This window comes from Alosa alosa, chromosome 3, assembly GCF_017589495.1.
Source record: "Alosa alosa isolate M-15738 ecotype Scorff River chromosome 3, AALO_Geno_1.1, whole genome shotgun sequence".
NCBI classification, from domain to species: domain Eukaryota; kingdom Metazoa; phylum Chordata; class Actinopteri; order Clupeiformes; family Clupeidae; genus Alosa; species Alosa alosa.
In genome coordinates, this window is record NC_063191.1 from 19,490,775 (window position 1) to 19,515,331 (window position 24,557).

General features: G+C 40.8%; 2 protein-coding genes across 2 annotated transcripts; both read left to right on the top strand.

Annotated features, from left to right (window-relative positions):
- Positions 1–1,250: 1,250 nt before the first annotated feature.
- LOC125292193 (claudin-14-like) lies at positions 1,251–2,996 on the top strand. Its single transcript, XM_048239394.1, has one exon. The coding sequence runs from the start codon at positions 1,494–1,496 to the stop codon at positions 2,190–2,192; it is 699 nt and encodes a 232-aa protein (XP_048095351.1). The 5' UTR covers positions 1,251–1,493; the 3' UTR covers positions 2,193–2,996.
- Positions 2,997–4,477: 1,481 nt separating this feature from the next.
- LOC125291560 (high affinity choline transporter 1-like) lies at positions 4,478–11,709 on the top strand. Its single transcript, XM_048238359.1, has 9 exons — positions 4,478–4,660; positions 5,210–5,438; positions 6,069–6,182; positions 6,490–6,645; positions 6,981–7,129; positions 7,439–7,582; positions 7,685–7,871; positions 8,596–8,813; positions 9,362–11,709. Exons 2-9 carry the CDS (start codon positions 5,258–5,260, stop codon positions 10,010–10,012), a joined length of 1,800 nt encoding a protein of 599 aa, XP_048094316.1. The 5' UTR covers positions 4,478–4,660; positions 5,210–5,257; the 3' UTR covers positions 10,013–11,709.
- The last annotated feature ends 12,848 nt before the right edge of the window (positions 11,710–24,557 follow it).

Genomic DNA, 24,557 nt, shown 5'->3' on the forward strand with positions numbered 1-24,557 from the left:
GCTTTAATGAATTTACATGGAGGAGGAGGGAGAGAAAACAGTAGAATTTCTACCATGTACTTCCTAAACAGAACTTATATCAAGTATACAGGATCACTTCTGAATGTCTGTCAGTTCTGTCACTATACAAACATTGAAGTCAACAGTTAGTCTGATGTCTTCATCATGAAAAAGTATACATTTTAGTTTAGTCCTTTTTCCTTCTCATATCCATATCTTTCAACAATAATCTAATTGTTCAATAATCTGAGTGAATGAAAGAGTGAATAGATTTGTTTGCTTTAAGCATGTTTTATTATTTTTTTTCCTATAAAATGACTAGTCTGCATATCATAATTACACACGTTTGCACAAGATGGCTTAATCAAAGGTTTTGAACAATACATGATACCGTATTGGTGTAGATTACTCATAATTGGCAGGTTAGGGAAGAAATAATGCAGATTAACTAATGGTTCACTGTGATTCTGTGCTAGACAGGTTCTATTTCAGTATAGACTGTGATTTTTGCCCTGCAGGCATCTTGTCCATCAAGGCCGGTGTTTCCATTCACACAGTGGGGCCCCGTGGCTCTGGGTGTCACAGAACAGGCAAGTGTGCCGTCAGAGCTGCACTGCTACTCCCTTTATATGACCTGCTGCTTTCTGGCTAAATGTTGACAAGTTAATGAGGCAGACAACTGTGGCCTACATGTTGCTTGCAAATACTCTACAGCCAGATTATAATAGGCATTGTGTCTTGTGTCTTCTCTAGCCAATTTGCTTCAGTGAAGAGCTTAACATTGAGGATGTATTTTGTCCTTTTCTGGAAATCTGCACCTCCAATTTGACATGTCATCATGAAATTACAATGATGCCAGAGGGAGAGGGAAATTGTGAGCAGCTGTTTTCGTAATGTTTAACTCACCTAGCCACAGGCAGTTTCAGGAAAAGACTGTGTCTTACTTAGGTTACCAAAGGCAGTTTCAGGAAAAGACTGTGTCTTACTTAGGTTACCAAACATGTGTTCATATTCCGTAATCTCCATTTGCGATACATTGTATAAAGGCATGTATGATAGGGGGTTATTTACAATTATATCAGTACAATATAACATAAAGCCATAAATGACAACACCTCATAAAGCCTGTGCATTAGGATTTATTAATTAGTGTTGGAGAGGGGATTAGCATTTTTTTTAAATGTTTTGTTGTTTTAACTCAGGCAGATCTCTGTGAATGTTTGATTTTTTTCTCACCTCTACAGCTCTCCAGTGTACACCCATAGGAGCGCCTGAAACAGGTGAAGCTTATCGCCTCCCACATTAGTCACGCAGGCAGTTGGTTGCTGGAAAAAAAAACTCTGGAGACTCAGTAGAAGAGTGTGACTGATTTCACATGCGTGTGTTAAACCACAGGGAATCTGATTAAAAGCAAAGGACCTGTTTACACCCAATTAAGAAGCGATTCACAGCTCCACATCCTTGGTGAGAAGAGAGGACTTGTTTTGTAAGCCATGGCCAGCATGGGGCTGCAGCTGCTGGGCTTCTTCCTGGGTCTCCTGAGCTTGCTGGGGACAGTGATCGCCACACTGATACCCCAGTGGCGCCGCACGGCATACGTGGGCTCCAACATCATCACTGCCACAGCGTACATGAAGGGCCTGTGGATGGACTGTGTGTGGCACAGCACAGGCATTTATCAGTGTAAAATGCACCGCTCGATGCTGGCCCTACCTCCGGACGTGCAAGCTGCCCGTGCCCTCATGGTCCTCTCCTGTGTCGGCTCTGTCCTGGCTATTGCACTGTCCACTGTGGGCATGAAGTGCACTTATTGCGCTCAGGGAGGGACCACCAAAAACTGCCTGGCCAGGAGTGGAGGAGTCTGCTTCTTTTTTGCAGGACTGTCCTGTCTTGTCACTGTGTCCTGGACCACAAATGACACCATCCGAGACTTCTACAACCCCTTCTACAGCCATGGTATGAAATATGAGATAGGGTGGTCTGTCTATATCGGGTTTGTCTCAGGCTCCCTCAGTGTGATTGGTGGAGTGATCTTGTGCTCAACCTGCGGAGAGTCCCACCTGGCCAGCCGTGCCACCAGGCAGCCTCAGCCAGCCCCAACATACCAGCCCCATGCTGCCCACCAGAGCAATCACACGCCCTCTCCAACCTCTGCGTCCAGCAGTGGCTACAGACTCAGTGATTTTGTTTGAACGGTGGTTGTGTTAAAGCAAACAAGGCCATATTATGAGAAGTACGAAGAAGGTTTTCAGAGTATTTTTCAGTTCACAACCCTCAAAGTACTTTAGAGTGAATTGTGTGTTTTTGTTTTGTTTTGTTTGTTTGTTTGTTTGTTTGTTTTTTGTTTAAATCTCACACCTTAAACATTTCACACACTGACCTGTAGTTCATTTTAATGACATAGATAGAACCATAGTTTCCAGCTACTCAAGTGAACTTTAAGATGTTCTTCTTTGCCTGTTGATAAACTCTAGACCAAGAGCTAAGTTTGAGTGAACAGATGCCACATACATGTCTTTGTGGAGAGTAGGCTATTGAAAGTCTAAAGTACACTATCAAAAGTAACATTTGAATGTATAAAGTCTGGACTAGACTAAAATATCAATCTACAGCTGTATATCTAATTGCATTATGCAGTATGTTATTTGCTTTGATGTTGCAACAAATTGGACACATACACACATGGACTTGTATTGTTTGCTAGTATCTTTGGTGTCAAGAGTGTAATGTTCTTTTGTGAAAATCAATGTTTTCATCTCTGACCTCAGAACTGACTACATTTCTGCTACATGTTGTATGTCGGTAGCTCTTTGATATTTTGGGGGACATCCAAAGGGGAAATAATTTTGTTAGATTTCAGAATACTCAACAATCTGTCTATTGTATTATAGAAATCAGTAGACATTATAATGTCACCCATTTTCATAACCCAGAGACTAGATCATCTTTTCTGATCATGTTTTCTAAACATTAACTGAGACCATTTTAAATATTAAGTCATGCTTTTAGTCACTAATTCATTAAGAGGGAATTTTTTTTATCACACATGTTTTGTGTAATTGGAGTCTCTTTCCAAAGCACAGAAATACCACAGAAAGAAGGTTATAATAACATACACATTTATATTCTCAAACTTGGTTGTGTTTGTTACTGTACATTTTAATTGGGGGCGGCCTGTTCACTAAAATAACCACAAGGGGGCAGTAGTTACGTTATGTTCCACAATGGCTACAGTAGAAGTAAAGACAGAAATGTGCTCGAGATGGCGATGTAGCCTATTAAATGGTTTGGGTTTGGTATGCTACTTTTCATTTGTTTTTGCAACATACACAAGTAAGTAGCAAAAGAGGTGCCAATGATGTTCAGTCAAGGCTGGTTCATTATTGTTGGGCCCTCATATTCTCATAGTGGGCAAATCTTCAGTTACATCCATATGGTTCATGTCAAATTAATCGTGTCAGTAGGCTACCATGGAGGAAGACCCAAGAATACTCGCTTACCATAGGCCACTATAATATCAAGTCAGGTTAGTTTGAATGTATAAATGTGACAGGCCAGTGTCTTCCTATATATTTTCTATTGTTTGTGTGCAAATTTAACTTTGACCTGGATAAGCCAATTAGAAGTGGTTTGTTTATTTGCACACTGCGTAATTGGGCCTCTTCTCGCTCCTCACTATAGCCATTAAATTGAATGTAAACTTGTTCCTAGGCCTTCCTTGTCAGAATTATGAATCCACCTTTCATAACCTTAAACGTGCTTGTCCTCCGCGTGGAAAGACAGATTGAAAAAAAAAATATATATATATATATATATATATGTGCCAGGATTTAATAAGGAAGGCAATTTGTGTGACTTCATGAACTCAAGCGCTACTGCTGACAGCTTTTAGTGTTTCAGAACTTCAGCACCACGGACAGAGGAGGCGTTTGGAGAGTACTCCTAGTATCTCTCTGGGTAGGCTATACTGGTTTGTCTCCAAATGACTTTTCCCACCATGTCTATACGGAAAACAGCAATTAAAACCATTACAGTAAGCAACCATTGCAGCAATAACCTTACTTTCTAAAGGACAGAGGAGGCGTTTGGAGAGTACTCCTGCCTAGGTATCTCTCTGGGTAGGCTACACTGGTTTGTCTCCAAATGACTTATCCCACCATGTCTATACGGAAAATAGCAATTAAAACCATTTACAGTAAGCAACCATTGCAGCCATAGCCTTACTTTCTAAAGTAGCCTATCATTTGGGAAATTAAGGGGAAATACCAGCAATCATTACACTCACAACACTATTGAACATATGTGTAGCCTTTATGAGAATGCAGCAAAATAGTGAATTTTGTGAATTTGCATTGCATTTGTTGTTAATTAGCCCATTCTTTCCAAACATTCCCTCAATATCAATAGACTACCCTCAAAAATCTGTTTGGACTGACAGCCTTATTCATAAGGAGACCTTCATTCCCATCTCTCTGACGTTCATCTTCCTCAGACCTCTGACGAAAACAACTCCCTTAAAAGACACTGTTAGGAAATACGCACGCTTCCCCTGGATTTTTCTTTGGATTACTCCCCGTCAGATTTCTCTCCAAGGGAAACTAAACAGACTTCTGTTTTCAAAATAATTTGAAGACGTTCGTCAATACAGTCTTTTACACAGGTAGGATACTTCTTGGGTTTGAAAAGTGGCATTTGGAGCGTCGCCGAGCTAACTTTGCATACATCCTGTAAATCTTAAGTGGATCTACCATAGACTATAGTCTACATTTATGTTGTTTGAGAGGTCATAGAGGTGTTTAAGAAGAAAAAACAATTACGAAGTAGCATCAAATACAAAGCGCGCTTCATTTTGCGCTTCACGGAGTTACCAGGACAGCCTACTGATTTGTATTGTACACACAGACAGGGAAGAAGTATAACTTCGTTATTAGCCTTAGGTCTCAGAGAACCTTTATTGCAACTATGTAAAATAATCAGGTAGCCTACGTCTCGTTTGATAGGCAATAGCCTACTCTGAATAGGACAGAGAAGAGTCATCTTAAGCCTATCAGTTGGTTGATGGATGGTCAATGGGGGGGTCAAAAGATTGTCATACATAAACACATAAAGTGTTTAATTTAATCTTCCATGTACTACATTTTTATCCTGACACAAGTTAGCTGGTGGCTTCTACTGCCTTCTCACACTCCAAGTTCCACTCATTCGTCAGGTCTCAATGAACATCAAGTCGTCCGGCAGAGTCTGATCCAGCTAGAGGATGGCCATCCACGCAGAAGGACTGGTGGCAATTGTTATCTTCTATCTGCTGATCCTGGCTGTAGGGATATGGGCAGCGTGGAAAAACAAAAATGCCGGCGGGGAAGGTGTAGACCAAAGCGAGACTATAATGGTCGGTGGAAGGGACATTGGATTGTTTGTTGGTGGATTCACCATGACTGGTAAGTGCAGATGTTTCTATGTGCGTCTGTCTCTTCTATACTTAATTATAATTTGTGCAATAAGACAAACAGCGAATGAAAGCGAAAACTATCTAACTTGTATGTCTTTGAGGTATAAAGTAACCTGTTAATGCAGAAGTGTGTGTGTGTGTGTATAAGTGTGTGCGAGAGAGATACGAGATTTACTTTGTAATAAGCCATACAGTTTAAATAGTCACTTTTTCTTCCCTTTTTTGAAATCATGTTCTTGTTTCATTCTATAGAAACAAGCAAAAAAATGTGTGTGTGTGGTGGGGTGGGGGGTGGGGTCATGAGACAAGGCTATATGTTAAATTCTGCAAGCTGTTGTACATGGACTATGGGTTGACATCATATAAGTGGTTAATCAATTATTCATTTAGATTTAGAGGTAGATTTATGACGCTACTTTAGTTGGAATACTGTATAACATTTGGTAAGCTTTTGTTGGTAGCATTTTAAATGCTTCATGTTTCTTATTATTGGATTAAGTGTTTATTTTGTAATATAGCAAATGTTACATGGACACATTGGATATAAATAAAAACTAGAAATAGAAGGTTTAAAGGTTAAAAGTAGTGATAAAACATTACTGGCTTGCATATTTTCCAGCAACCTGGGTCGGAGGAGGCTATATCAATGGTACCGCTGAATATGTGTATTTGCCTGGATTTGGACTGGCCTGGGCACAGGCACCGTTTGGATATGCACTCAGCTTGGTTGTAGGTATGATACACAGAGCGGAAAGGAAAATGCACCATGTCTGGTTATGGCAAGCTTATGATTTCTCACAGAATCTTTTAAACTGTTAAGATATATCAGTGGGTAGGCCTACCATTTTGACCATTTTACTGAGTAAGAGCATTTACAAATTTTACCAATAACTTTAAACGCAATAGTGCAATCAGAAATATTCTCTTTCACATTTTCTGTTTGGCCTGTGAGTTAGTTCAGTTCAGTTTTGTAGATGTGGCACATGCTTGGTCTGTATATATTAGTATACATGTATGTCATACTGTTAATCTTGTCATAGGTGGCCTATTCTTTGCCAAGCCCATGCGTTCCAGAGGATATGTGACTATGCTGGATCCCTTTCAGCAGATCTATGGGAAAAGAATGGGTGGACTGCTCTTTATTCCCGCTCTCATGGGAGAGATTTTCTGGTCAGCCGCCATTCTCTCAGCTCTGGGTAGGTTGCAGTGATCCCTGTTCTTCATGATGAAATTCATTTATTGCAGTACTGTAGTTCTCTGACTTGTCCAAATAATCTATATTATATAAATATATCATCTAAAATATATTTTATTATTAAATTATCACAGATTGAATCATTTTTTATTGTTCTTCATGCTTTTGCAGTGACTGATTTTGCAGCCCCCACATGACCTTGCATAGGCAAGCGGGCACTAAAGCAAATTAAATAGAACAGACAAAAATATGTCTTTACCATTTGTATTTTACTAGTTACAGTTTAGATACATATTTTATTATTTAACAATGAATATGTCCTTTCTCCCCCTCCAGGAGCCACACTGAGTGTAATCGTAGATATCAACATCAATATGTCTGTCATGATCTCAGCACTCATTGCAATCTTCTACACTTTGGTTGGAGGACTGTATTCTGTGGCGTACACAGATGTTGTTCAGCTCTTTTGTATATTTGTTGGCTTGGTGAGTACACATTTGTGTTTGTGACTGAATCATGTCAAAGTGTTGATACTCTCAACCTTTACGTTTTTACAAAGAAGTGTTTTAGGGTTGCTGTTTGATATTGATTGATTACATTTCGCTTGCTGTTCATCAAAAGATCATAGAGCTAGACAACATTGTGATAGAGTCAAAAGTTTCGCTTGTGTTTTAGTTAGCTCTTATTGGACACACATAGAATACATAATACTATGTTATTATACATATAGAAACACAAAAGTTTTGGATTTGTGTCAGATGTTTTTTTTTTAATTTTCATGTGGCTCTTTACAGTGGATCAGTGTGCCTTTTGCTCTCTCAAATCCTGCTGTGTCAAGCATTGCTGTCACTGCGGTTGAGAAAGTTCACCAAGAACCATGGCTTGGCAGCATTAAACCCTCTGAAGGGTGGATGTGGATGGACAACTTTTGCCTTTTGGTAAATAATCACCCATATACTCACTGTAATAAAATAAATAATTTCCAATGTTTTTATCATTCCTGTGATTGACACAATGTGCCTTCTTGATTTGGGGGGTAGATGTTGGGGTGTATTTTATCATTCCTGTGGCAGTGCCTTTTCAGATGTTGGGGGCATTCCTTGGCAGGTTCTTTCTGCCTTCCTGCCTCAGCTACCTATGCCCAAGTCCTTTCATTCCTTGCTGCCTTTGGCTGCATTGTTATGGCCATACCCTCAGTTCTAATTGGAGCAATAGGGGCCTCCACAGGTAAACCAGCCTATGGAGTGGCATATTCATCAATCAAAGTACAACATGTATAACACAAAAACACTGTTTCCCTACTTTGTAACTACTACTTTGAGTCAAGTATCATCTATAGTCTCTAATGTCTAAATGATCACAACATCTATGTGTTGTGATGTTTATGTAGCCTACTGATTTGATGATCATGATGATTTCCACTGAGAAAAGTTTGTTTTAAAGCATGTTTTTGATATACAACAGTAAGCCCGGGAGGGGTCCCTCCAGTTTCTTGGATAGATTTTAAATGACTTAAGATCTTAAGGAAACAGATATTACTCAGGCTTGTAAACGACAACAGATGGCTCCTGTCATCCATTATTGAAGAGCACTCATTTAACTGGGAATTTTGTGAATATTGCATCTGAGGGGGTTTAATTAATTTTGTTTATCTCGAAAGCATTAAAAAACATAGTTAATCAGTGACAGTTTATGATGTTGTTTGAGAGCAAAAACCAGTCATGCTGACAAAAAAACTTCACGGATGAGCAGAAAGAATTTTCAATCATGGTCTGATAGAGCGTTATTGTACATGTCTCCTACTAAGCAACCTGTCTAATTTCTTAGAGCAAACTTAGATAAATATAAAGAAAATAAATGTTTGTTGTTTGCATGTATTGCTTAGGTCTGACAATGTCTCTAATGAAGCCATAATAGCTCCGTAAAAGGTCCTCATCCTATTCCTTCACAGATTGGAACCAGACTGCATATGGCTCTGTCTCCCCCAAGGATAATGAGCAGTCAGACATGATCCTGCCTATCGTGCTCCAGTATCTGTGCCCCCCCTACATCTCCTTTTTCGGCTTAGGGGCAGTGTCAGCAGCCGTGATGTCTTCAGCTGACTCTTCCATTCTTTCAGCTAGTTCCATGTTTGCCCGAAACATCTACCAGCTTGCTTTTCGCCAATCGGTAAGTCCTATGTAGATACTATGGAGCCAGTGTAGCCTATATAACAATGCTGATAATTCTCCTCGTTTTGCTCAACTGCTCCTCCCTCTCAGAAACCCAGTAATACTAGTACCACAATTAGTGAAGGATTGCTTATAATGGCTTATGCTCAGTCTGATCAGTGACAGCTTATGACACTGACACCAATGTTTTGTTTATTATATTAGCTGTGAAAATGGCAGCTATGTATTATGCCAAACATATCACTACATATACATACATTTTTCTGAGAATTTTCAGACTGAATCAGTACCTGGTCTCAAGAATTGTGAATTAAATGAAGATGGTGCGGCTGTACTTCTGTAATTATCAACATAATGAAAGCTGAACCAGATAAGGTTTTAGTTATAGACAAACAGATCTAGACTGGTGGTACTAAGAGAGTGAGGACAAAACATTCTCATGATGCATGTTAGCATGCATTGCAAATATTGATATGAAGACATTGTTTTTTCTTATTATTCTCACTGTTCATTCTCTTGGTCTTCCTCACCACTGTCGTCCTGCAGGCTTCAGACCGTGAGATCATCTGGGTGATGAGGATCACCATCTTTGTCTTTGGAGCTTTAGCAACAGCAATGGCCCTGCTTACCGGCACAGTGTACGGCTTATGGTACCTGAGCTCGGACCTGGTCTACGTGATCATCTTCCCTCAGCTCCTCAGTGTGCTGTTTGTGAAAGGCACTAACACATATGGCTCTGTGGCTGGTTACATCTTTGGCCTTGTGCTGCGCATTGGAGGTGGAGAGCCATACCTTAAGCTCCCCCCTTTCATCTGTTATCCAGGCTGCTTCGTAGAGCAGAAGACACACCGGCTTACCATGGAGGTTGAATATATCACCGTTCAAAAATTTCCCTTCAAGACAGTGTCAATGGTCGCTTCCTTCTTGGGTAATGTGGCTTTCTCATACCTCGCCAAGTATCTCTTCGAAAGTGGGACACTGTCACCAAAGTATGACTTCTTGGATGGTGTCCTCTCAAAGCACAGCACAGAGATCATGGATAAAACTACTCTGGTGGGCAATGACAATATCATCCTGTCAGAGATGGCCCCAGTCAAGCCCCGTCTCAGCATGTCATTGGCGGGAACATTCACAAACAAAGAGGCTCTCAGTGATGATGGAGACTCCAGCCCAGAATCCAACAATGAACATGACTAAAAAATTCCCTTTGGCTGTGAGCTCCACTCAAGCAGCACTACATTAGCTGTCCTGTGTTGACTTTATATTTTTTGTGCATAGATGTTGTGCCATTTTTTGTTGTTGTTGCTGTAGCTGCTTATTTCCACATGCTCTTTTCTAATAAGTGAGATATAAGAAGAAACCTTGCCACAGGAAGATAATATAAAGGAATGAAAACAATGTTTAACAAAGTGGGAATTCATCTGCTTTCATGTGAGATCCACTTTTGGGTATGTACAATTCCTTTTTCATGTTTGTCTCATTTGGCTTAGTATTGTCCTACTAGATGGAGCAATAATATTTTGATAGCGATTATATTGTATACTGTGTAAATAATTTGTATTTTAAATTTTATGAATTCCTTTACTCTTTAAGAGTAACAGTTAATAGAAAGTAGAATTATTTTTAAAATATGTTTCAAACATTATGTTACGTTTTGAGCAAGTAATCGACATATGCTGTGGTACTTTAGGAATAATAACTGGTATGTAATATACCAAATCAGTGTTTTCACTGAAAAGCCAATGATTAAATGATCTTCTCATGTGCCAAATTGAATCCCTTTCCCTGATGAAGACATTTATTGGTGCAAAGATTGTTTGCTGGTGGCTGTATTTGCTACAAAGACCTTTTACCTTCAAGGCCTTTGCTTTATTGCTGTAGCAAGATCATGCAGCCTCTGTACAGATGAAGATCCATACACAATCTGATGCTATTCATGATGTACATGATACATGGTGTTTGGATATTTCACTGCATCCTTGGAAGTGATGCTATTGCTGGTCTCAACAGTGTCAGGCACAAAAAAGGGTCTCCACTCGGATAGCCCACCAATAACAATCAAGATCTCTGTTAACACACTGCTGACTATGAGGTTTTATTAGGAGTTAGGCCAGGGCTGGTTATTCTCATGGCTGGCATTAGTCAGTTTGGGGTAATTCTGAAAGTAAGCCAAATGTTTGGTAGATATGATGGATGACTATCCACAATGAGGCATACCATTAAAATAAAGCATCACCCAAATCAGTTTGAAACATGATACATTTATTGAATACTTAAATTAAGACTAAGGGAAGTCTGAGAAAATGTATCCAGAAGTGCAATTTTGTGGGTTTGATGTTGTGGAATCATGTGTTTCTGTATTCTGACATCAGTGTTGTCATTCTTTCCTCAGTGTGTAGTTGGTGAGATACGACCTTAGTACATAATGATTAATTGCCTTAATTTTGTTCTGTTTGGGACTTAACCTGATTGTATGTGTCAGTAAGTGTATCAGGCAAACTGTTTAGACTTGAATGTGAATGTACATCCTCCTGTTGAGCATAGAGAGCTAATCAAAAAGAAACATTTTTGTGTTAAATGTCAACATAAAATTATAACAAAAAAAAACTTAAAAACATATAACCTGCCAGTTCATCTACTGGCAAAGTATCTATGGTAATTCGATGTAATGGCAATGTATATTTTTGTGTGATAAAAAAATACAAAAGAGTAAGTATATGCACAGGTTAAATACTTTTTAACCTGCCATTTCTTTTCTCTATTTGAATATATTTTTCTTGTTAGTAGTCAAAGAACAGCTATAAGTCATGGAAATATATTTATTTATGCTATGTCAACAAATTATATGGTGAAAGAAAGATGTGGGATAAATTGGAATAAACTATGTTATTTAAGATGTTGGTTGCCTGTCTGTTGTTAGTAGAAGATGCCAGTAGCCTACAGAAAAAAATATTCTAGTTACAAAATAAATTCTTGGTTTTATCCTTTTACATAAACTTAAAATTATCCTGTGCTCTATCAATACAACTTAGACAGAAAGAAATGAAGCTATCAGCTGTCACATAGCACCCTTTGTCTGTATGGAGGGGATGCCATCCATTATATGTCAGTTATTGTGTGTGAACCCCTGACTTCTAATGTGGGCGTGATTGACAAGTTTGACAGTTGCCAGGGTTATTAAATTCTGAGGCCTCCTCTGATTGATGGTGCTCTGCAGGTGCACGGCCTGAGATTAAACTCTTCACCAGCCAATCAACCCTCCCTTGACAGCACATGCAGCAAAACAAAAACAACAGAACATCCTGGTCAGTTCTGCTTGTTTTAACCCCCAACTCTTTGCTCTAGACAATTCTAACATGAAGATTATCCCCTCCTTTCCATCCTTGCACAACCTCATGGCACAATCATAGATAACAGCACTCCTGACTAGCTGCTCTTGTACAATGCACCATATGCACTGGTAATAGAGAGAGATTTTACTAACAGCAAACATACATTTTTTCATGTCATTGACTACATGTTTGATGTGACTAGAAGCTTTCCTCTCAGTGCACTTCCTCATCCCAAATCTGTGAGGATCTGTGCTGTGACCCCATATTCTATCGGTTTCATCATCAATATAATCTCATTTACAACAGACTCAGACACTTTTATCATTGTAACAACATTTGGTTATACTTTACTTGAAGCTATCTACATAAGAGTGACATGACACATAGTCATAAACACTATAAACAAATCATAAACGTTTATGACATAACGCTTCTGTCACTCGCTTCTGTCAAGTGTCATTTGGTTTTTGTCATGACAAGTTAGGATTAGTGTTAGGGAGATACCTTCAAGTAAAGTGTTACCCAACATTTTAATGGATTTTCAGACTTGCAGTATTTTTAGGCTTTTTGGGGTGCTACCACTTTCATATTGTGAAGTGCACTGGTTGATCTTCTGGGGAAAGTGTTTTCATTCCAGCGTGAGTGTAAACATCCTGAGGTTCTGCCTTTGGGCTTCCGATATCATTCGATGAGTTCTCCCTGAAGTTAGTCTGTGTTTGATGTGATGGTGGCTGTATTTCCAACACCTTCTCCAAGCTCCCGATAGTTCCTCCACTCCACTAATGACACCCTCATGGAAAGACATGGGAATTAACAACATATTTGTACCCTTTTGGACTGCCTATAAGCCCATTTTCTGGAGTCATGCACATTTATTCATTTTATTATTATGGGTACTCATTAGCAGTCAGCTGTGGTTAACTTAGTGACTATAAGTATGTTCCACGTGTTTGTAATCTGAATTTGAATATTTGTCATGCTGTGAGGCATATGACATCTGAACATCACATAATTGAATGGAAGACTGAATGTAGACATACAAACACCATAAAACAGAATGTAAGACTGCAGTGCTCCCAGCTATGCTTGGAAACATTCTTTACCTTTCACATGAGAAACACCCTTTCCATGCCTATAGTACAATGTGTTGTACCTATATTATCAGGATTGATGGTGTTTTTCAACCAGCAGATGGAAAATGCTGATGTAATGTTGCCTGGGATGCTTCCAGTGCTCTAAGTGCTCATTTTAAGTGGTTTGTTGGATGAAGGAATATTTTCTAACAGTGCTCCATTAGCTTTTGTGATTAATTGGCTGCTGGCAATGAAAACAGTATCCTATTCCCACCCAGAAACATCCTTCCAAACTTCATCCTTTGCCATGTTTAAATACATTTCATACAATATTAGTCTAAGCTATGTGGCAATCCATTACTGTGCATTTTTTCACTTGTGTACATCAAGACTTTCTTTTAAAGGCTATATTGTAAGCACATAAATCAAGATTCCACTATCACCTGCAGCTTTGGAGACATGCAACACAGGGGTAGGTTTGCGTGATATACCTGAGTGTTAGGCTAGAGAGTGTCTGCACTTCTGTGCACTCCCCATTGTTCACAAGTGTTATTATTTTACGGGGCCAACAAATAGCTGCCTGGTGTCAGGATGAAAATTGTGTGTGGGTTAGTTTTAGGAAGCCAAAGCCTTCCTTTTTCAGCCCTAGGCACAGTCTGAGTTTATTAGCAAGAGTGCTCACAGACAAGAACATAAATAATGGTGGGATTTATTGCGGCTGGAGCTGCCGGTTTGGAAAGCTGAACAGACACTTTGTGTAGCAGTCAGGAAATGGACACTAGCTTCAGAAGATCAGTTGCCTACACCAGCAAAGATGTCCATCCCCTTCTTCTCCTGTTGCATGATGTTGCCATCTCTTTTGAACTGAGATGAAGCTTTATGTCGCATACAGCAGTGTTGATTGTACCAGAGAGCCCGATGCTCTCCTGTGCTCTCCAAACATGCCCTTTGTCTTTCATTTTTAATATGCCAGCAAACACATGAATGTTCCTTTAAAGGGACACCAGGCGAGCCTGAGTGCTTTTTTCTCTACGAAGCTCCCCCTATAGTCTGTGCATGTCGATACGCGTGCGAGCCCTCGCTCGGTCTGAAGCTCTTTTCCTTTTCCTTTCCATCTTCTGTCAAGGGTTTTAGCTGCTTCTTCGCCAGCTCTGCCATTATAAATTTGCAACAATCGCTAGCCGGGTTTCGTTAGCCTGCCTGTAAACTGATCCTGCTTCTCGCGATGTCTGAGACTTTGCAAGACTGAAGGTCGCGGGTAGGATACACCGAATTTGCAAGCAAGATATTCTTCCTATAGGCAGTAGGGGCGGGTGAGAAAGTCTTCATTCGCCCTGTAACGAGTCATTTAACCATATACTGACTTACAAAGATTATTAATTAACACGAAAACGTTGCCTGGTGTCCCTTTAAGGGTAGTAAAATTTAGGCTTGCTACAGATGAATTGTTGTTTCTGATATGATTTGCTATATTCAGTACAAAACAGTATTAGAAAATGAGCACCAGACAGCTAAAATGCCATGCAGGGTCCTTAGGTTTCTACCATCTTAGTTTAACATCTCCATGCCCATAACCTTAGAGGGCATGAACCGTAGACAGTACCATTGTCTATCAAATGCGTCTGTAGCTCATAGCCGCTTCGGTGTGTCGCATAGACGTCGTCATCATCTTGCTGTCCCCCCTGATTGGTTCCTTCGTTGAGGTGAAAATCAGGTCCATGGAATCCATGCTGTCTCCTGCCAGAGGGGAGTGTCCAGGGTGAGAGGGGTCTGCAGCAATATCCTTGGCAGTGGTAGCAGATTCTATGATGGTAAAGTAGAAGTGCACTATCATCAACTTTGGCAGGTTAAATTTCCTCGACTGCCGCAAGAAGTACATCCTCTGGTGTGCTTTTTGATGAGGGAGCTGATGTTATGCTCCCACTTCAGATCATGTGGTTCCCAGGAAGTGGTAGGACTCCACAGTGTTCACTGGGGACTCATGGAGTATGATGGAGGCTAGTGAGGCTGGATTTCTCCTGAAGTCCACAACTATCTCCACAGTTTTGGCAGCATTCAGCTCTAGATTGTTGTCACTGCACCAGGTTAACAGACTGTCAATCTCTCTCCTATAGGCAGACTCATCTCCTCCAGAGATGAGTCCAATGAGGGTGGTGTCATCCGCAAACTACAGTATGGGAGCTTGACAGACTTGTGACTGGAGGTGCAGCGGTTAGTGTACAGGGAGAAGAGCAGGGGAGAAAGAAGCCTTGCAGGGCACCAGTGCTGATTGTTTGATGATCTGAGACATGCCTGCCCATTCTCACACGTTGCTTCCTGTCAGATAGGAAGTCAATAATCCACCTGCAGGTGGGATCAGGCACATTCAGCTGGGAGAACCTGTCCTGCAACCTAGCCGGGATGATGGTGTTGAAGGCCGAACTAAAGTCCACAAAGAGTTCCTGGCATAGGTGCGTGCACACTCCAAGTGCTGGAGAATGAAGTGTAGTGCCATGTTGACTGCATCATCCACAGACCTATTAGCTCTGTAGGCAAATTGCAGGGGATCCAGGTGGGGATCGGTGATGGATTTGAGGTAGGACAGCACGAGGCACTCAAATGACTTCATGACCACAGAGGTCAAGGCCACAGGTCTGTGGATATTGAGGCCTGTGATCTTTGAATTTCTTAGGACAGGGATGATGGTGGAGGTTTTGAAGCAGACTGGTCCTGGCATGTCTCCAACAAGGTGTTGAACATTGATTAAATGTAGAATGTCTTAACTTTGACAGCCCAAGCTGACAAATCACTGTTTCAGACCTGACAGTAGTGCAATTGGTTAGGAGGCGAAGAATGTCATGTTTCACATACTGTGCAGCAAACAGTGTGGCACAGGAGACTGGGTGAACAGGTTGCAGCCTGGGGTGGATTAGACTGTTTGTATGGAATCCACAGGAGAATTTCCCAATTCATGTGCTGTGTATTGGCAACTGTGTTTCCCCTCCAAATGTGTCAACTGTCATGAAATTCTGACAGGCCTCCTGAGCAACATCAGAAAACCAGGCAGGTTGTCAGAGAAATACTTCATTAGACTCGGTCCACTCATCACGTACACACACACACACACACACATACACACACACACACACATTCATACACACACAACAGATCAAAAACTATCACAAAAGTACAAGACCATAATGCATGGAAGACACAGTAATTTCAGCCTATTCAAATGGTAAATTGCAGGAGATATATATGGCTACATTTATTCCAATTATGCATATGAATGTGTGTGTGTGTGTGTGTGTGTGTGTGTGTGTGTGTGTGTGTGTGTGTGTGTGTGCATGTGTTTGCGTGTGTGCATGTGTGTGTGTGTGTGTGTGTGTGTGTGTGTGTGTGTGTGCGTGTGCTTATGTTTATGTTTATGTTAGTGAAGGATGATCTAATTCAGAGCTGTTTTTGAGCCTTGGTCTGCTTCCATGGTTACTCTTGCCATTGATCTAATCAAGTCTAAAGTAGACAATTGAGCCCTTAATAGCACTGATGTGTCTTCGCAGGGGAGGAGGGATGCCCCCCTGCAGACTGCCCACCACTGACCACCTGCTGTTCCAATGATTCCCTGCCCTCAGTGACCATTTACATGGTGTGGCTTTAATCAACTCAAGAGCCCTCAAAGGAGGCTGCACTCTGCTTCCTTTCCCCCACCCTTCCCCTCACCAGCCTCCACACGCCCCCATTGTCCCCAACCACTCATCTAGCTCAGCACCATCTGCCAACCAATTCATGTGGCTAACAGTGCCCAACTTGGGGTAAAATACAGTGTGTGTAAACATACAGTATATGCACCACATGTATGGATGAGGATGGAGCTGAAGTTGTGGGGAGAAAACGGTAATGTCAATAATGGTATGGGAGTTCTACCAGAGAGAATGATTAGGTCAAATACTAAACCTGCCACTGAGGAGCCCTTCTACTCAGTGTTGATGAGGTGAATATGACATTTGCTTGTGCTGGTTAATTATCCCTGGTCCCGGAAGCCACTGAACTCATGTTCAGTCATTGTAATGTACATAACTCAACAGAAATTCTCAATTTATATAAATAAGATACATTTTATTAGATTATACTCCCAGTATCTCAAGGGTGTAATGTAGAGTAAGCTGATATGATCTAAGATGATATTATATGGATTACTATTACATGACTCCAATCAATTAACATTTACTGTATACCAACACATGTATTATATTGCAGATCATATATTCACAATTCAGTACTCTACATACGTTTGAATGGTGATTTGACAGTAACTTGCACCAAACACATTGTTTTCCCAATTGTAAGTTGGTATACACCTGTTGGCCCACAGCTGTTCACCTGATATTAATGGGATGGTTGATGTTACCTCTACTCCAGTGCACTCCCTTACCGGGCAGACTCATCCCTGGCAGGATCATCTGTCTTGTTAACAAACCTCTGCCAACGTCCCCTCATGGTGTCCCGTTAATGCTTTACGAGAGTGTCATTTTAAAATGACACATGGTGCGGCAGGATTTAGCTGGGCAATATCGTCCGAGACGGGTAGCCGCTGAAGAGGCGGCAGCCGGCAGTGATGGATCGGTGGCTGCTGACCGTCGCCGGTTATTTATTTGATTATTTTTTCCGCAGGTTTACATCCCCAATGAATCAGGGGGAGGGGCCGGGGGCCTGACAGCACCAGATCAGCCACATGCTGTCAGGCTGCTGCCGGGGGCCCGGAAATTGAGCTGACACAGCTGGGACGACTGGTCACAGCGGCCTGTCAATACCAAAGCCCCTGTGTCAGGGAAAGAAGGAATGAGTGTGCTGCACACGACCTGGAGCAGTCCAGTGCAGAAGGCCAGTGGTCAAAGGTGAGCTCGCTTCTTCTGACATGCCGACTGTCATGAGCCATAGAGCATACTATTCTCATGGTGCTGAGGATCATGGAAAGCTCCCAACTTTGTCTGTACTAAGTTGCTTAGCCTGTATTATATAAATATTTACATACTGACTTCTTGCTAACTATGTAAATGGTTGGAAATCTTCATCTACAAGCCACGATTTTGAATTGGTTGTTTGTCCTTTTCTTGTAATTTTTTTACACTGAGATATTGCTCATATCAGAGAAAACAGTGTGCAAAGAGCGCTGTCAGGCACACGGACTGTGGCCACTAGAAGCTGACCTCAGATGTTACTGCAGTCCTAAAGCTTCCTCTCAGCCCAGCTCAGTTCATTGAGGGTGCAGATGCTACCCTAGTGCTCATTTCGCATGGAGCCCAATAAATCTCATTGAGGAGACAGCTGTCTAGGAACGAGGCAGACAATGCCTAGAAAAAAGAACACTTTTTCAAGTGTCCCTGCCCAGTAAGAATATGCTTTATTATAAACATCATAACTTGCCAGATATTTTTGGCAAGGTCACGTTTTCAAGGGCATACAAGCTAGTTGCATTCTCCTCTGAATAACTGTAACCAGAGACTGTGATTTTTATCAATATTGATAACGTCAATCATTATGTTTGTGTTCATGGAAAGAATGCTTACTTTTAGATGTATTCAATTTTCCACATTCCAGTTACTCCAGGAGGCCAAACTGGTACTATGTGTAGACTGGGTGTTTGTGTATATGAATATTTCATTTACAGCTGCTGAGGAACATCAGGGTTCCTGGCGAGACCCTCAGTCCCACAGCTAATTCCTAATTGATTAGATGCATGGGGTTATTAATTAATTAATGAGTGCAATTGAGTCGAATAACACAAGTGCTAATTATTGACTATATTTCCTCAGGAGGAGGAAGCATCCCACCCCAGTGGTATTGTACTATTCTTGTAGTTGGTTAACATCACCGAGAGCGGTTTTTACTTGCTCTGGACTCTTCTAGAAACAAATTATATTCATTATTTTACTATAACATTTATAATATGTTTCAGAAATATCTTCATTGTCACCAGCCCTCTTGACCTGTTATTTTCCATAGGGACAAACAATATGGACATTAGTTTGGCATTAGATGTACTCATGTCTTGTATGACTACTATTACCATTTTTGTTTTATTGTTTAAGTTGTGTACTGTGCAAAGTTGTCTAAACATGAGCTGTACCACATATGAATGTTGCTATAAGAAGTGTTGTTGTTATTATTATTATTATACTATTAGAGACTGCACTATTCAATTTGTCTAGGATTGTAGTATTTCCATCAGGACACACATCCAGGTGTAGTCTTTCTTCTCACAAAGAGGTCTTAAAGGGGTGGTTCAGGATTTTGGACATAAGACCTTATTTCCAAGTAAGCAAGTGTGATATTTATCAGTGGAGACCGTTTTCAGCACGTTTCATCCAGTCCTTCTAATTGCAGAGTTCGCAGGTGCTAGGCTAAGCGCGAAGTCAACGGTATGTGCTAGCCTGCCACTAAAAGACAGTCTTACCCTCCAAAGGACACCTGAGGCAAATTCCAGACAATCGATGTAAATGTCTGTTGATAGAATAGTGTAAGAAATACAACTACCCTTGCATCGCGTTGCAATAGTTATACTTTGGTCCCTAAAGTTGTTAGTAGTCATTTTGCAACTCAGTGGCACTGATATTACCAAAAGGCTACTAGGTATCCCCATTGGTATGTTAACTTTTCGCAGTACTACTAACCGAGCAAGTATAATTCGCCGCTGCTAAGAAACTAGTCCCTCAAAATGTAATGCGATCGTTGAAATGCAAGGATAGAATAACGTTAGAAATAACACTGTCAATACAGACATTTACATCGATAGTCTGGCGTTATAATTTATTTGCCTCGGGTGTAAGACTGTAGTGGAGTAAGACTGTGGGTAAGACTGTCTTTAGTGGCAGGCTAGCACATACCGTTGACTTGCGCTAGCCTAGCACCTCAAGTAACTCTGCAATTAGAAGGACTGGATGAAACGTGGTTGAAAACGGTCTCCACTGATAAATATCACACTTGCTTACTTGGAAATGAGGTCCTATGTCCAAAATCCTGAACCACCCCTTTAAGGCTCTTATTGCATTTGAACTAGATTGAGGCCACCACAATGAATGCCATCACAGGGAATAAAAAATGAATTTAAATTATTCAGTACCTTACATTTACTTGTGACATTTTTTCTTTCAACATAAAAGAGTATTGATTAAACTGCTTCTAATTCCAAACCTAGGCCGGCAGGCAGGATTGGGAATAGTTATGTGTTCCTTCAGTGATGCCCCTCTCCATCCCCCTCCCCTTAATGTAATTGCTCAGCGTTTGAATAGTGAGTGCAAGAGAAAGGTTGCAGAATGGTGAATGTACCTCACTGCTTGCACACCCATGTCTACATGGGTCTATGATTCATCCCTTCCATTTATATCAATACAGGAAGCCACAGTCGCAAATTAGATTGGTGCGCTGAGCAGGGGGAATAATTTAATATAATACTGGCAAACCCATTTATTCCCTTGTGCATCATAGTGGGACACCTTCCAGACTGGCTAAAGAGCAAATGCAGAGGAATGGCAGTTAGTGAATATCAGAAACAGCAATCTGACGTGTGCCGAGTGCTGTTCATATAAGGGAATTGATATATAAAATATTTCGAACCCTACAGTCACAGAATAATAATCACAAATATAATGTTATAAATAATAATAACAACAAAGAGCAGTGCAGTCTTACTTCCCACCATAATTATCCATGCCTGACATGGTTTTCGGCCATCTCTTGGCTGCTGATTTGTAGATGGGTGAGTGCTGTCATGCAGCAGAGCATGAGAGGCCTGCTGTTTCTATCCACTAAGTGGCCATTTTCTCCAGTCCTTAGACACCGAACCTTGGGAACAGCAATAAGAGTTAAATTGGTGTCATTCAGGCATGTCAGTGATGTTATGGCATTGGCCACATATGGGTGGATTCTAGACTGTGGGGGATGAAATGAAATATTTTAATTGCAGGCATATTGATTTTTATTGTCAATATTTGTGCATTCACTGAAAACAAAGATAAGATTTAGTGTTGCTATTTGATTTTGTATAAATCTTTTCAATTTGTGTGAAACAACAGCTATTTTCAGCTTTTTTTTTTGAGGCCATCACCAAAACCTGCAAATGATGTCTTCGTCAGATGAGTTTTCAGTGCGACGCTGCAAAAAAAAAAAAAAAAACCTTATTGGTCAGAGTGGTGGTGAGCAAATGTTTGCAGTAACTCATATCTCCATATTCATTTCATTACCGTAAGTGAGAGAGGGCGAATATGAAGGACATCGATTCCCAAATGAAATAGTGCTCTGCTGGGCGGGGCACTCAAGCTGCCAGCCATTAAGCGTGAGCCTCATTCATAGAAGTCACGATTCACTTCCACCCACATACTGATGTCATCTCCTGTGCCGTACTCGCTTGGGTCTGGAGGCGCATTGCATCAGCACAAGCTCCTCAAAGATGGTGGATGCTGTGCAGTCACAGCATCCACCACAGTGGATGGTAGACAGTGTACTACCACAAAATGAAATTGGTTTTCCAAGAGAATCTGGAGGGCCATTTGTTTCTGAGGGCGAAGGGACAGCACAAGACAAACAAATCAATACTGATATCTTTAAGCTTGTAACCAGCCACTGATATATTATTGATGGTTGAGTCATTTAATTAAATTTAGGCTTCACACAGCACTTTCTGTATCACAGGCCCCTCAAGGGCCTCTTCCACAATGGGAATCCTGCCTCTCATGCCAGCCAGTGAAGTCTGAACTATGCCATATGTGGCACAATGCAGGCGATTATAAATACAGATCTGAGAGCAGTCCAGCTACAGTATGTATAGGAACACTATGGCCTTTATTCTCTATTTGTTTGTCTCTCTTCCACATGACATCAAAAGGAATTTGAGGGTGTTATGAAAACTAGTTATCTAAAAAATATACCTCATGCCTGTAAGTATTGCAGTGTTCAGGATTTGTACTGTTGCTTGATAAACAAGGGAATTGTAGTAAGCTGGGCTGGGACAATTGTAGGTCATGATAGTGCTTGAAAGCCCTTGAGTCGATGGCCAAACATTTGTATCACCAGTGCAAGGTCAACTAACCCAATATTATTGTCACTGTGACTTGAGAGATTATGGTTGCACAGCAATCTCTGGTAAAAGTCAGAGTGATAAAGCAACCGATAGTTTAAGTTACACATTAGCACATTCCCAGGGACCATCAGTCCTACAATACGTCATATAAATTCACTGTGATGTAATTAGGTATAAGAGATAAAGCATCAGCAATGTAAACCGAGATTGATGATTTGTATTTCAATTAGAAAATAGTTGTTTCGTAGGTATATATGGCAATATTTGTATCTCTAGGTTGCTGTGACGACACAGACATAATATTTGGTGATTATTTGATTACTTGACAATGCAGAATAATTGCTTAGCCTACTTGCTTAAATCTTACTTATCAGAGAAAACCCTGACAGTGACCCACATGACAGTGTTATAACAAAGTGTGACCCTGTTAATGTGTGTCAATGGAAAAGGATGGTGAGGAAATACATATGATGGATACAAATCATTATTAAGGCGTTTGAGAAATACATTTTGAAATCAACTGCATATGATTTAGTGAAGCGACTCCAGAAAAAAGAAGCTGGTTTTATTGATGTTATTTTCTAATATCAGTGATTTAACCACTATGTTTCTCATACAGTAAACATCTTAGTGCAAAATGGCACACTTTAATTCACTGACAGAAAGCTACCTTGATTAACTCTTTCTCTTCCCTTCAGTTCAGTATCTATTTCTCTCTTCCTGTGAATTTAACCTCTGGGCAGTATTTCCATGTGTGCATTGTCTTATAAAAATGATTTAGGAGACCCTGTCCAATCTGGAGTGTGGACTCCTCTTTCCTCGCTTGATGCGACTCAGCACAAGGCCTCCGGGCGGAGAGGGAGCAATCTCACTAATGGAGCCATTTGTATTCCATGCTCCTCACAGTGAGGCACAAGTGAGCAATGCCCTTTAATTGCTCAGATAAAGATTGAATAAGCTGCTTTCTTAGCTAAATGGGTGCCGCAATGATCCATCTCAATAGCATTTGATGTGTTCTTTAGCTATCCACCGCATTGCTCCATGCAAATCAGTGGACTATACAGTAAATAATGAAAAATATGAGAAAGAGCTGCTCCAATTGCTTGTTATTCTGACCAGTCATGGTGGTAATGGTCAGTGAGACAGGTAACTGTACTTTAGACACAGCCCATAAAGCCATGGATCATTTATTTGTCTTTGCTAAATGCCCGCAACCCTAGCTCATATATGGTGCAGCGCTCCACCCAGTGAACGCTGCAGAGGAAGCGAGGCGGGCTTTACGAGGGCTGCTTTCTTGGCTCATACTGAACCTGTGCCAGCAGCTCCATTAGCTTTGATTGAAGGTGAGGCAGTGCAGATTAAACCCTGAGTGAAGGTGAAGAGTCTTCCAGTGAGCTCATCAGACGCCAAGAGTTATGGGCCCATCGGACATTCTCCCTCCACCACTGCATTGATTGGGAAGAGAGGCTATAAGACACACCGATGGAGGCGGTATTTCACACACCATCCAGCTGTCAGTGGCCAGTGTGGGGAGACATTGCAGACGATGGCAAATGCCCACTGTCCTCACACAAGAGACAGGTGAAATTTAAAAATGTAATCAGCCATGTACGAAGCATCCTTTTCTTCGTCTAAAAGAGTGACAAGTCAATGTGTCACATGACAAAGAGTCTCCTCAGGATCACCAGTCTACATGTTCTAAGGTTTCCTTTTCACTGACAAACAGAAGCCTGCTGCCATTAGTACTGTCAGACAGCCAGAATGATGTTCAAATGTAAACAGCGTCACTGTTTGTGTGTGTGCTTGCGTGTGTGTTTTGTTTTTTATTTATATTATATATAGAGGTTACAAAGCAGAAAGTGTAGACAGACTGACATATTTGTATTCCTTACCAAATATGAGTTAAAACTCCACACAAAAAATGAACCTGGCCAAGACAGTGATGTGTAACAAAGCGTAGGCACCTCCTCCCTTTCTGACATCACCCTGATCCATGGTGCCATAAAGCACCTTTAAAGGGCAGATTGTTTCACTTGCAGTAAACAAGTAAGTAAGCCCTTTTCTATATTGCTGCATATAGTCTTGAAGTAACTAAGCCTCCACATCAGCTATGAATCCAATTAATTAAGTTGAATGATTTCCCCATGTCAAAATGATTTTTCATATATCGCTTTTTAAAGTTGTCATGTCATATTACCGTCTTGATACAAGGTATCTATTCTATTCAGTGTGTTGCGCACTAAGGCAGTGCTGTGAATCGTCCCTGCCATAAGAGAAAAGGA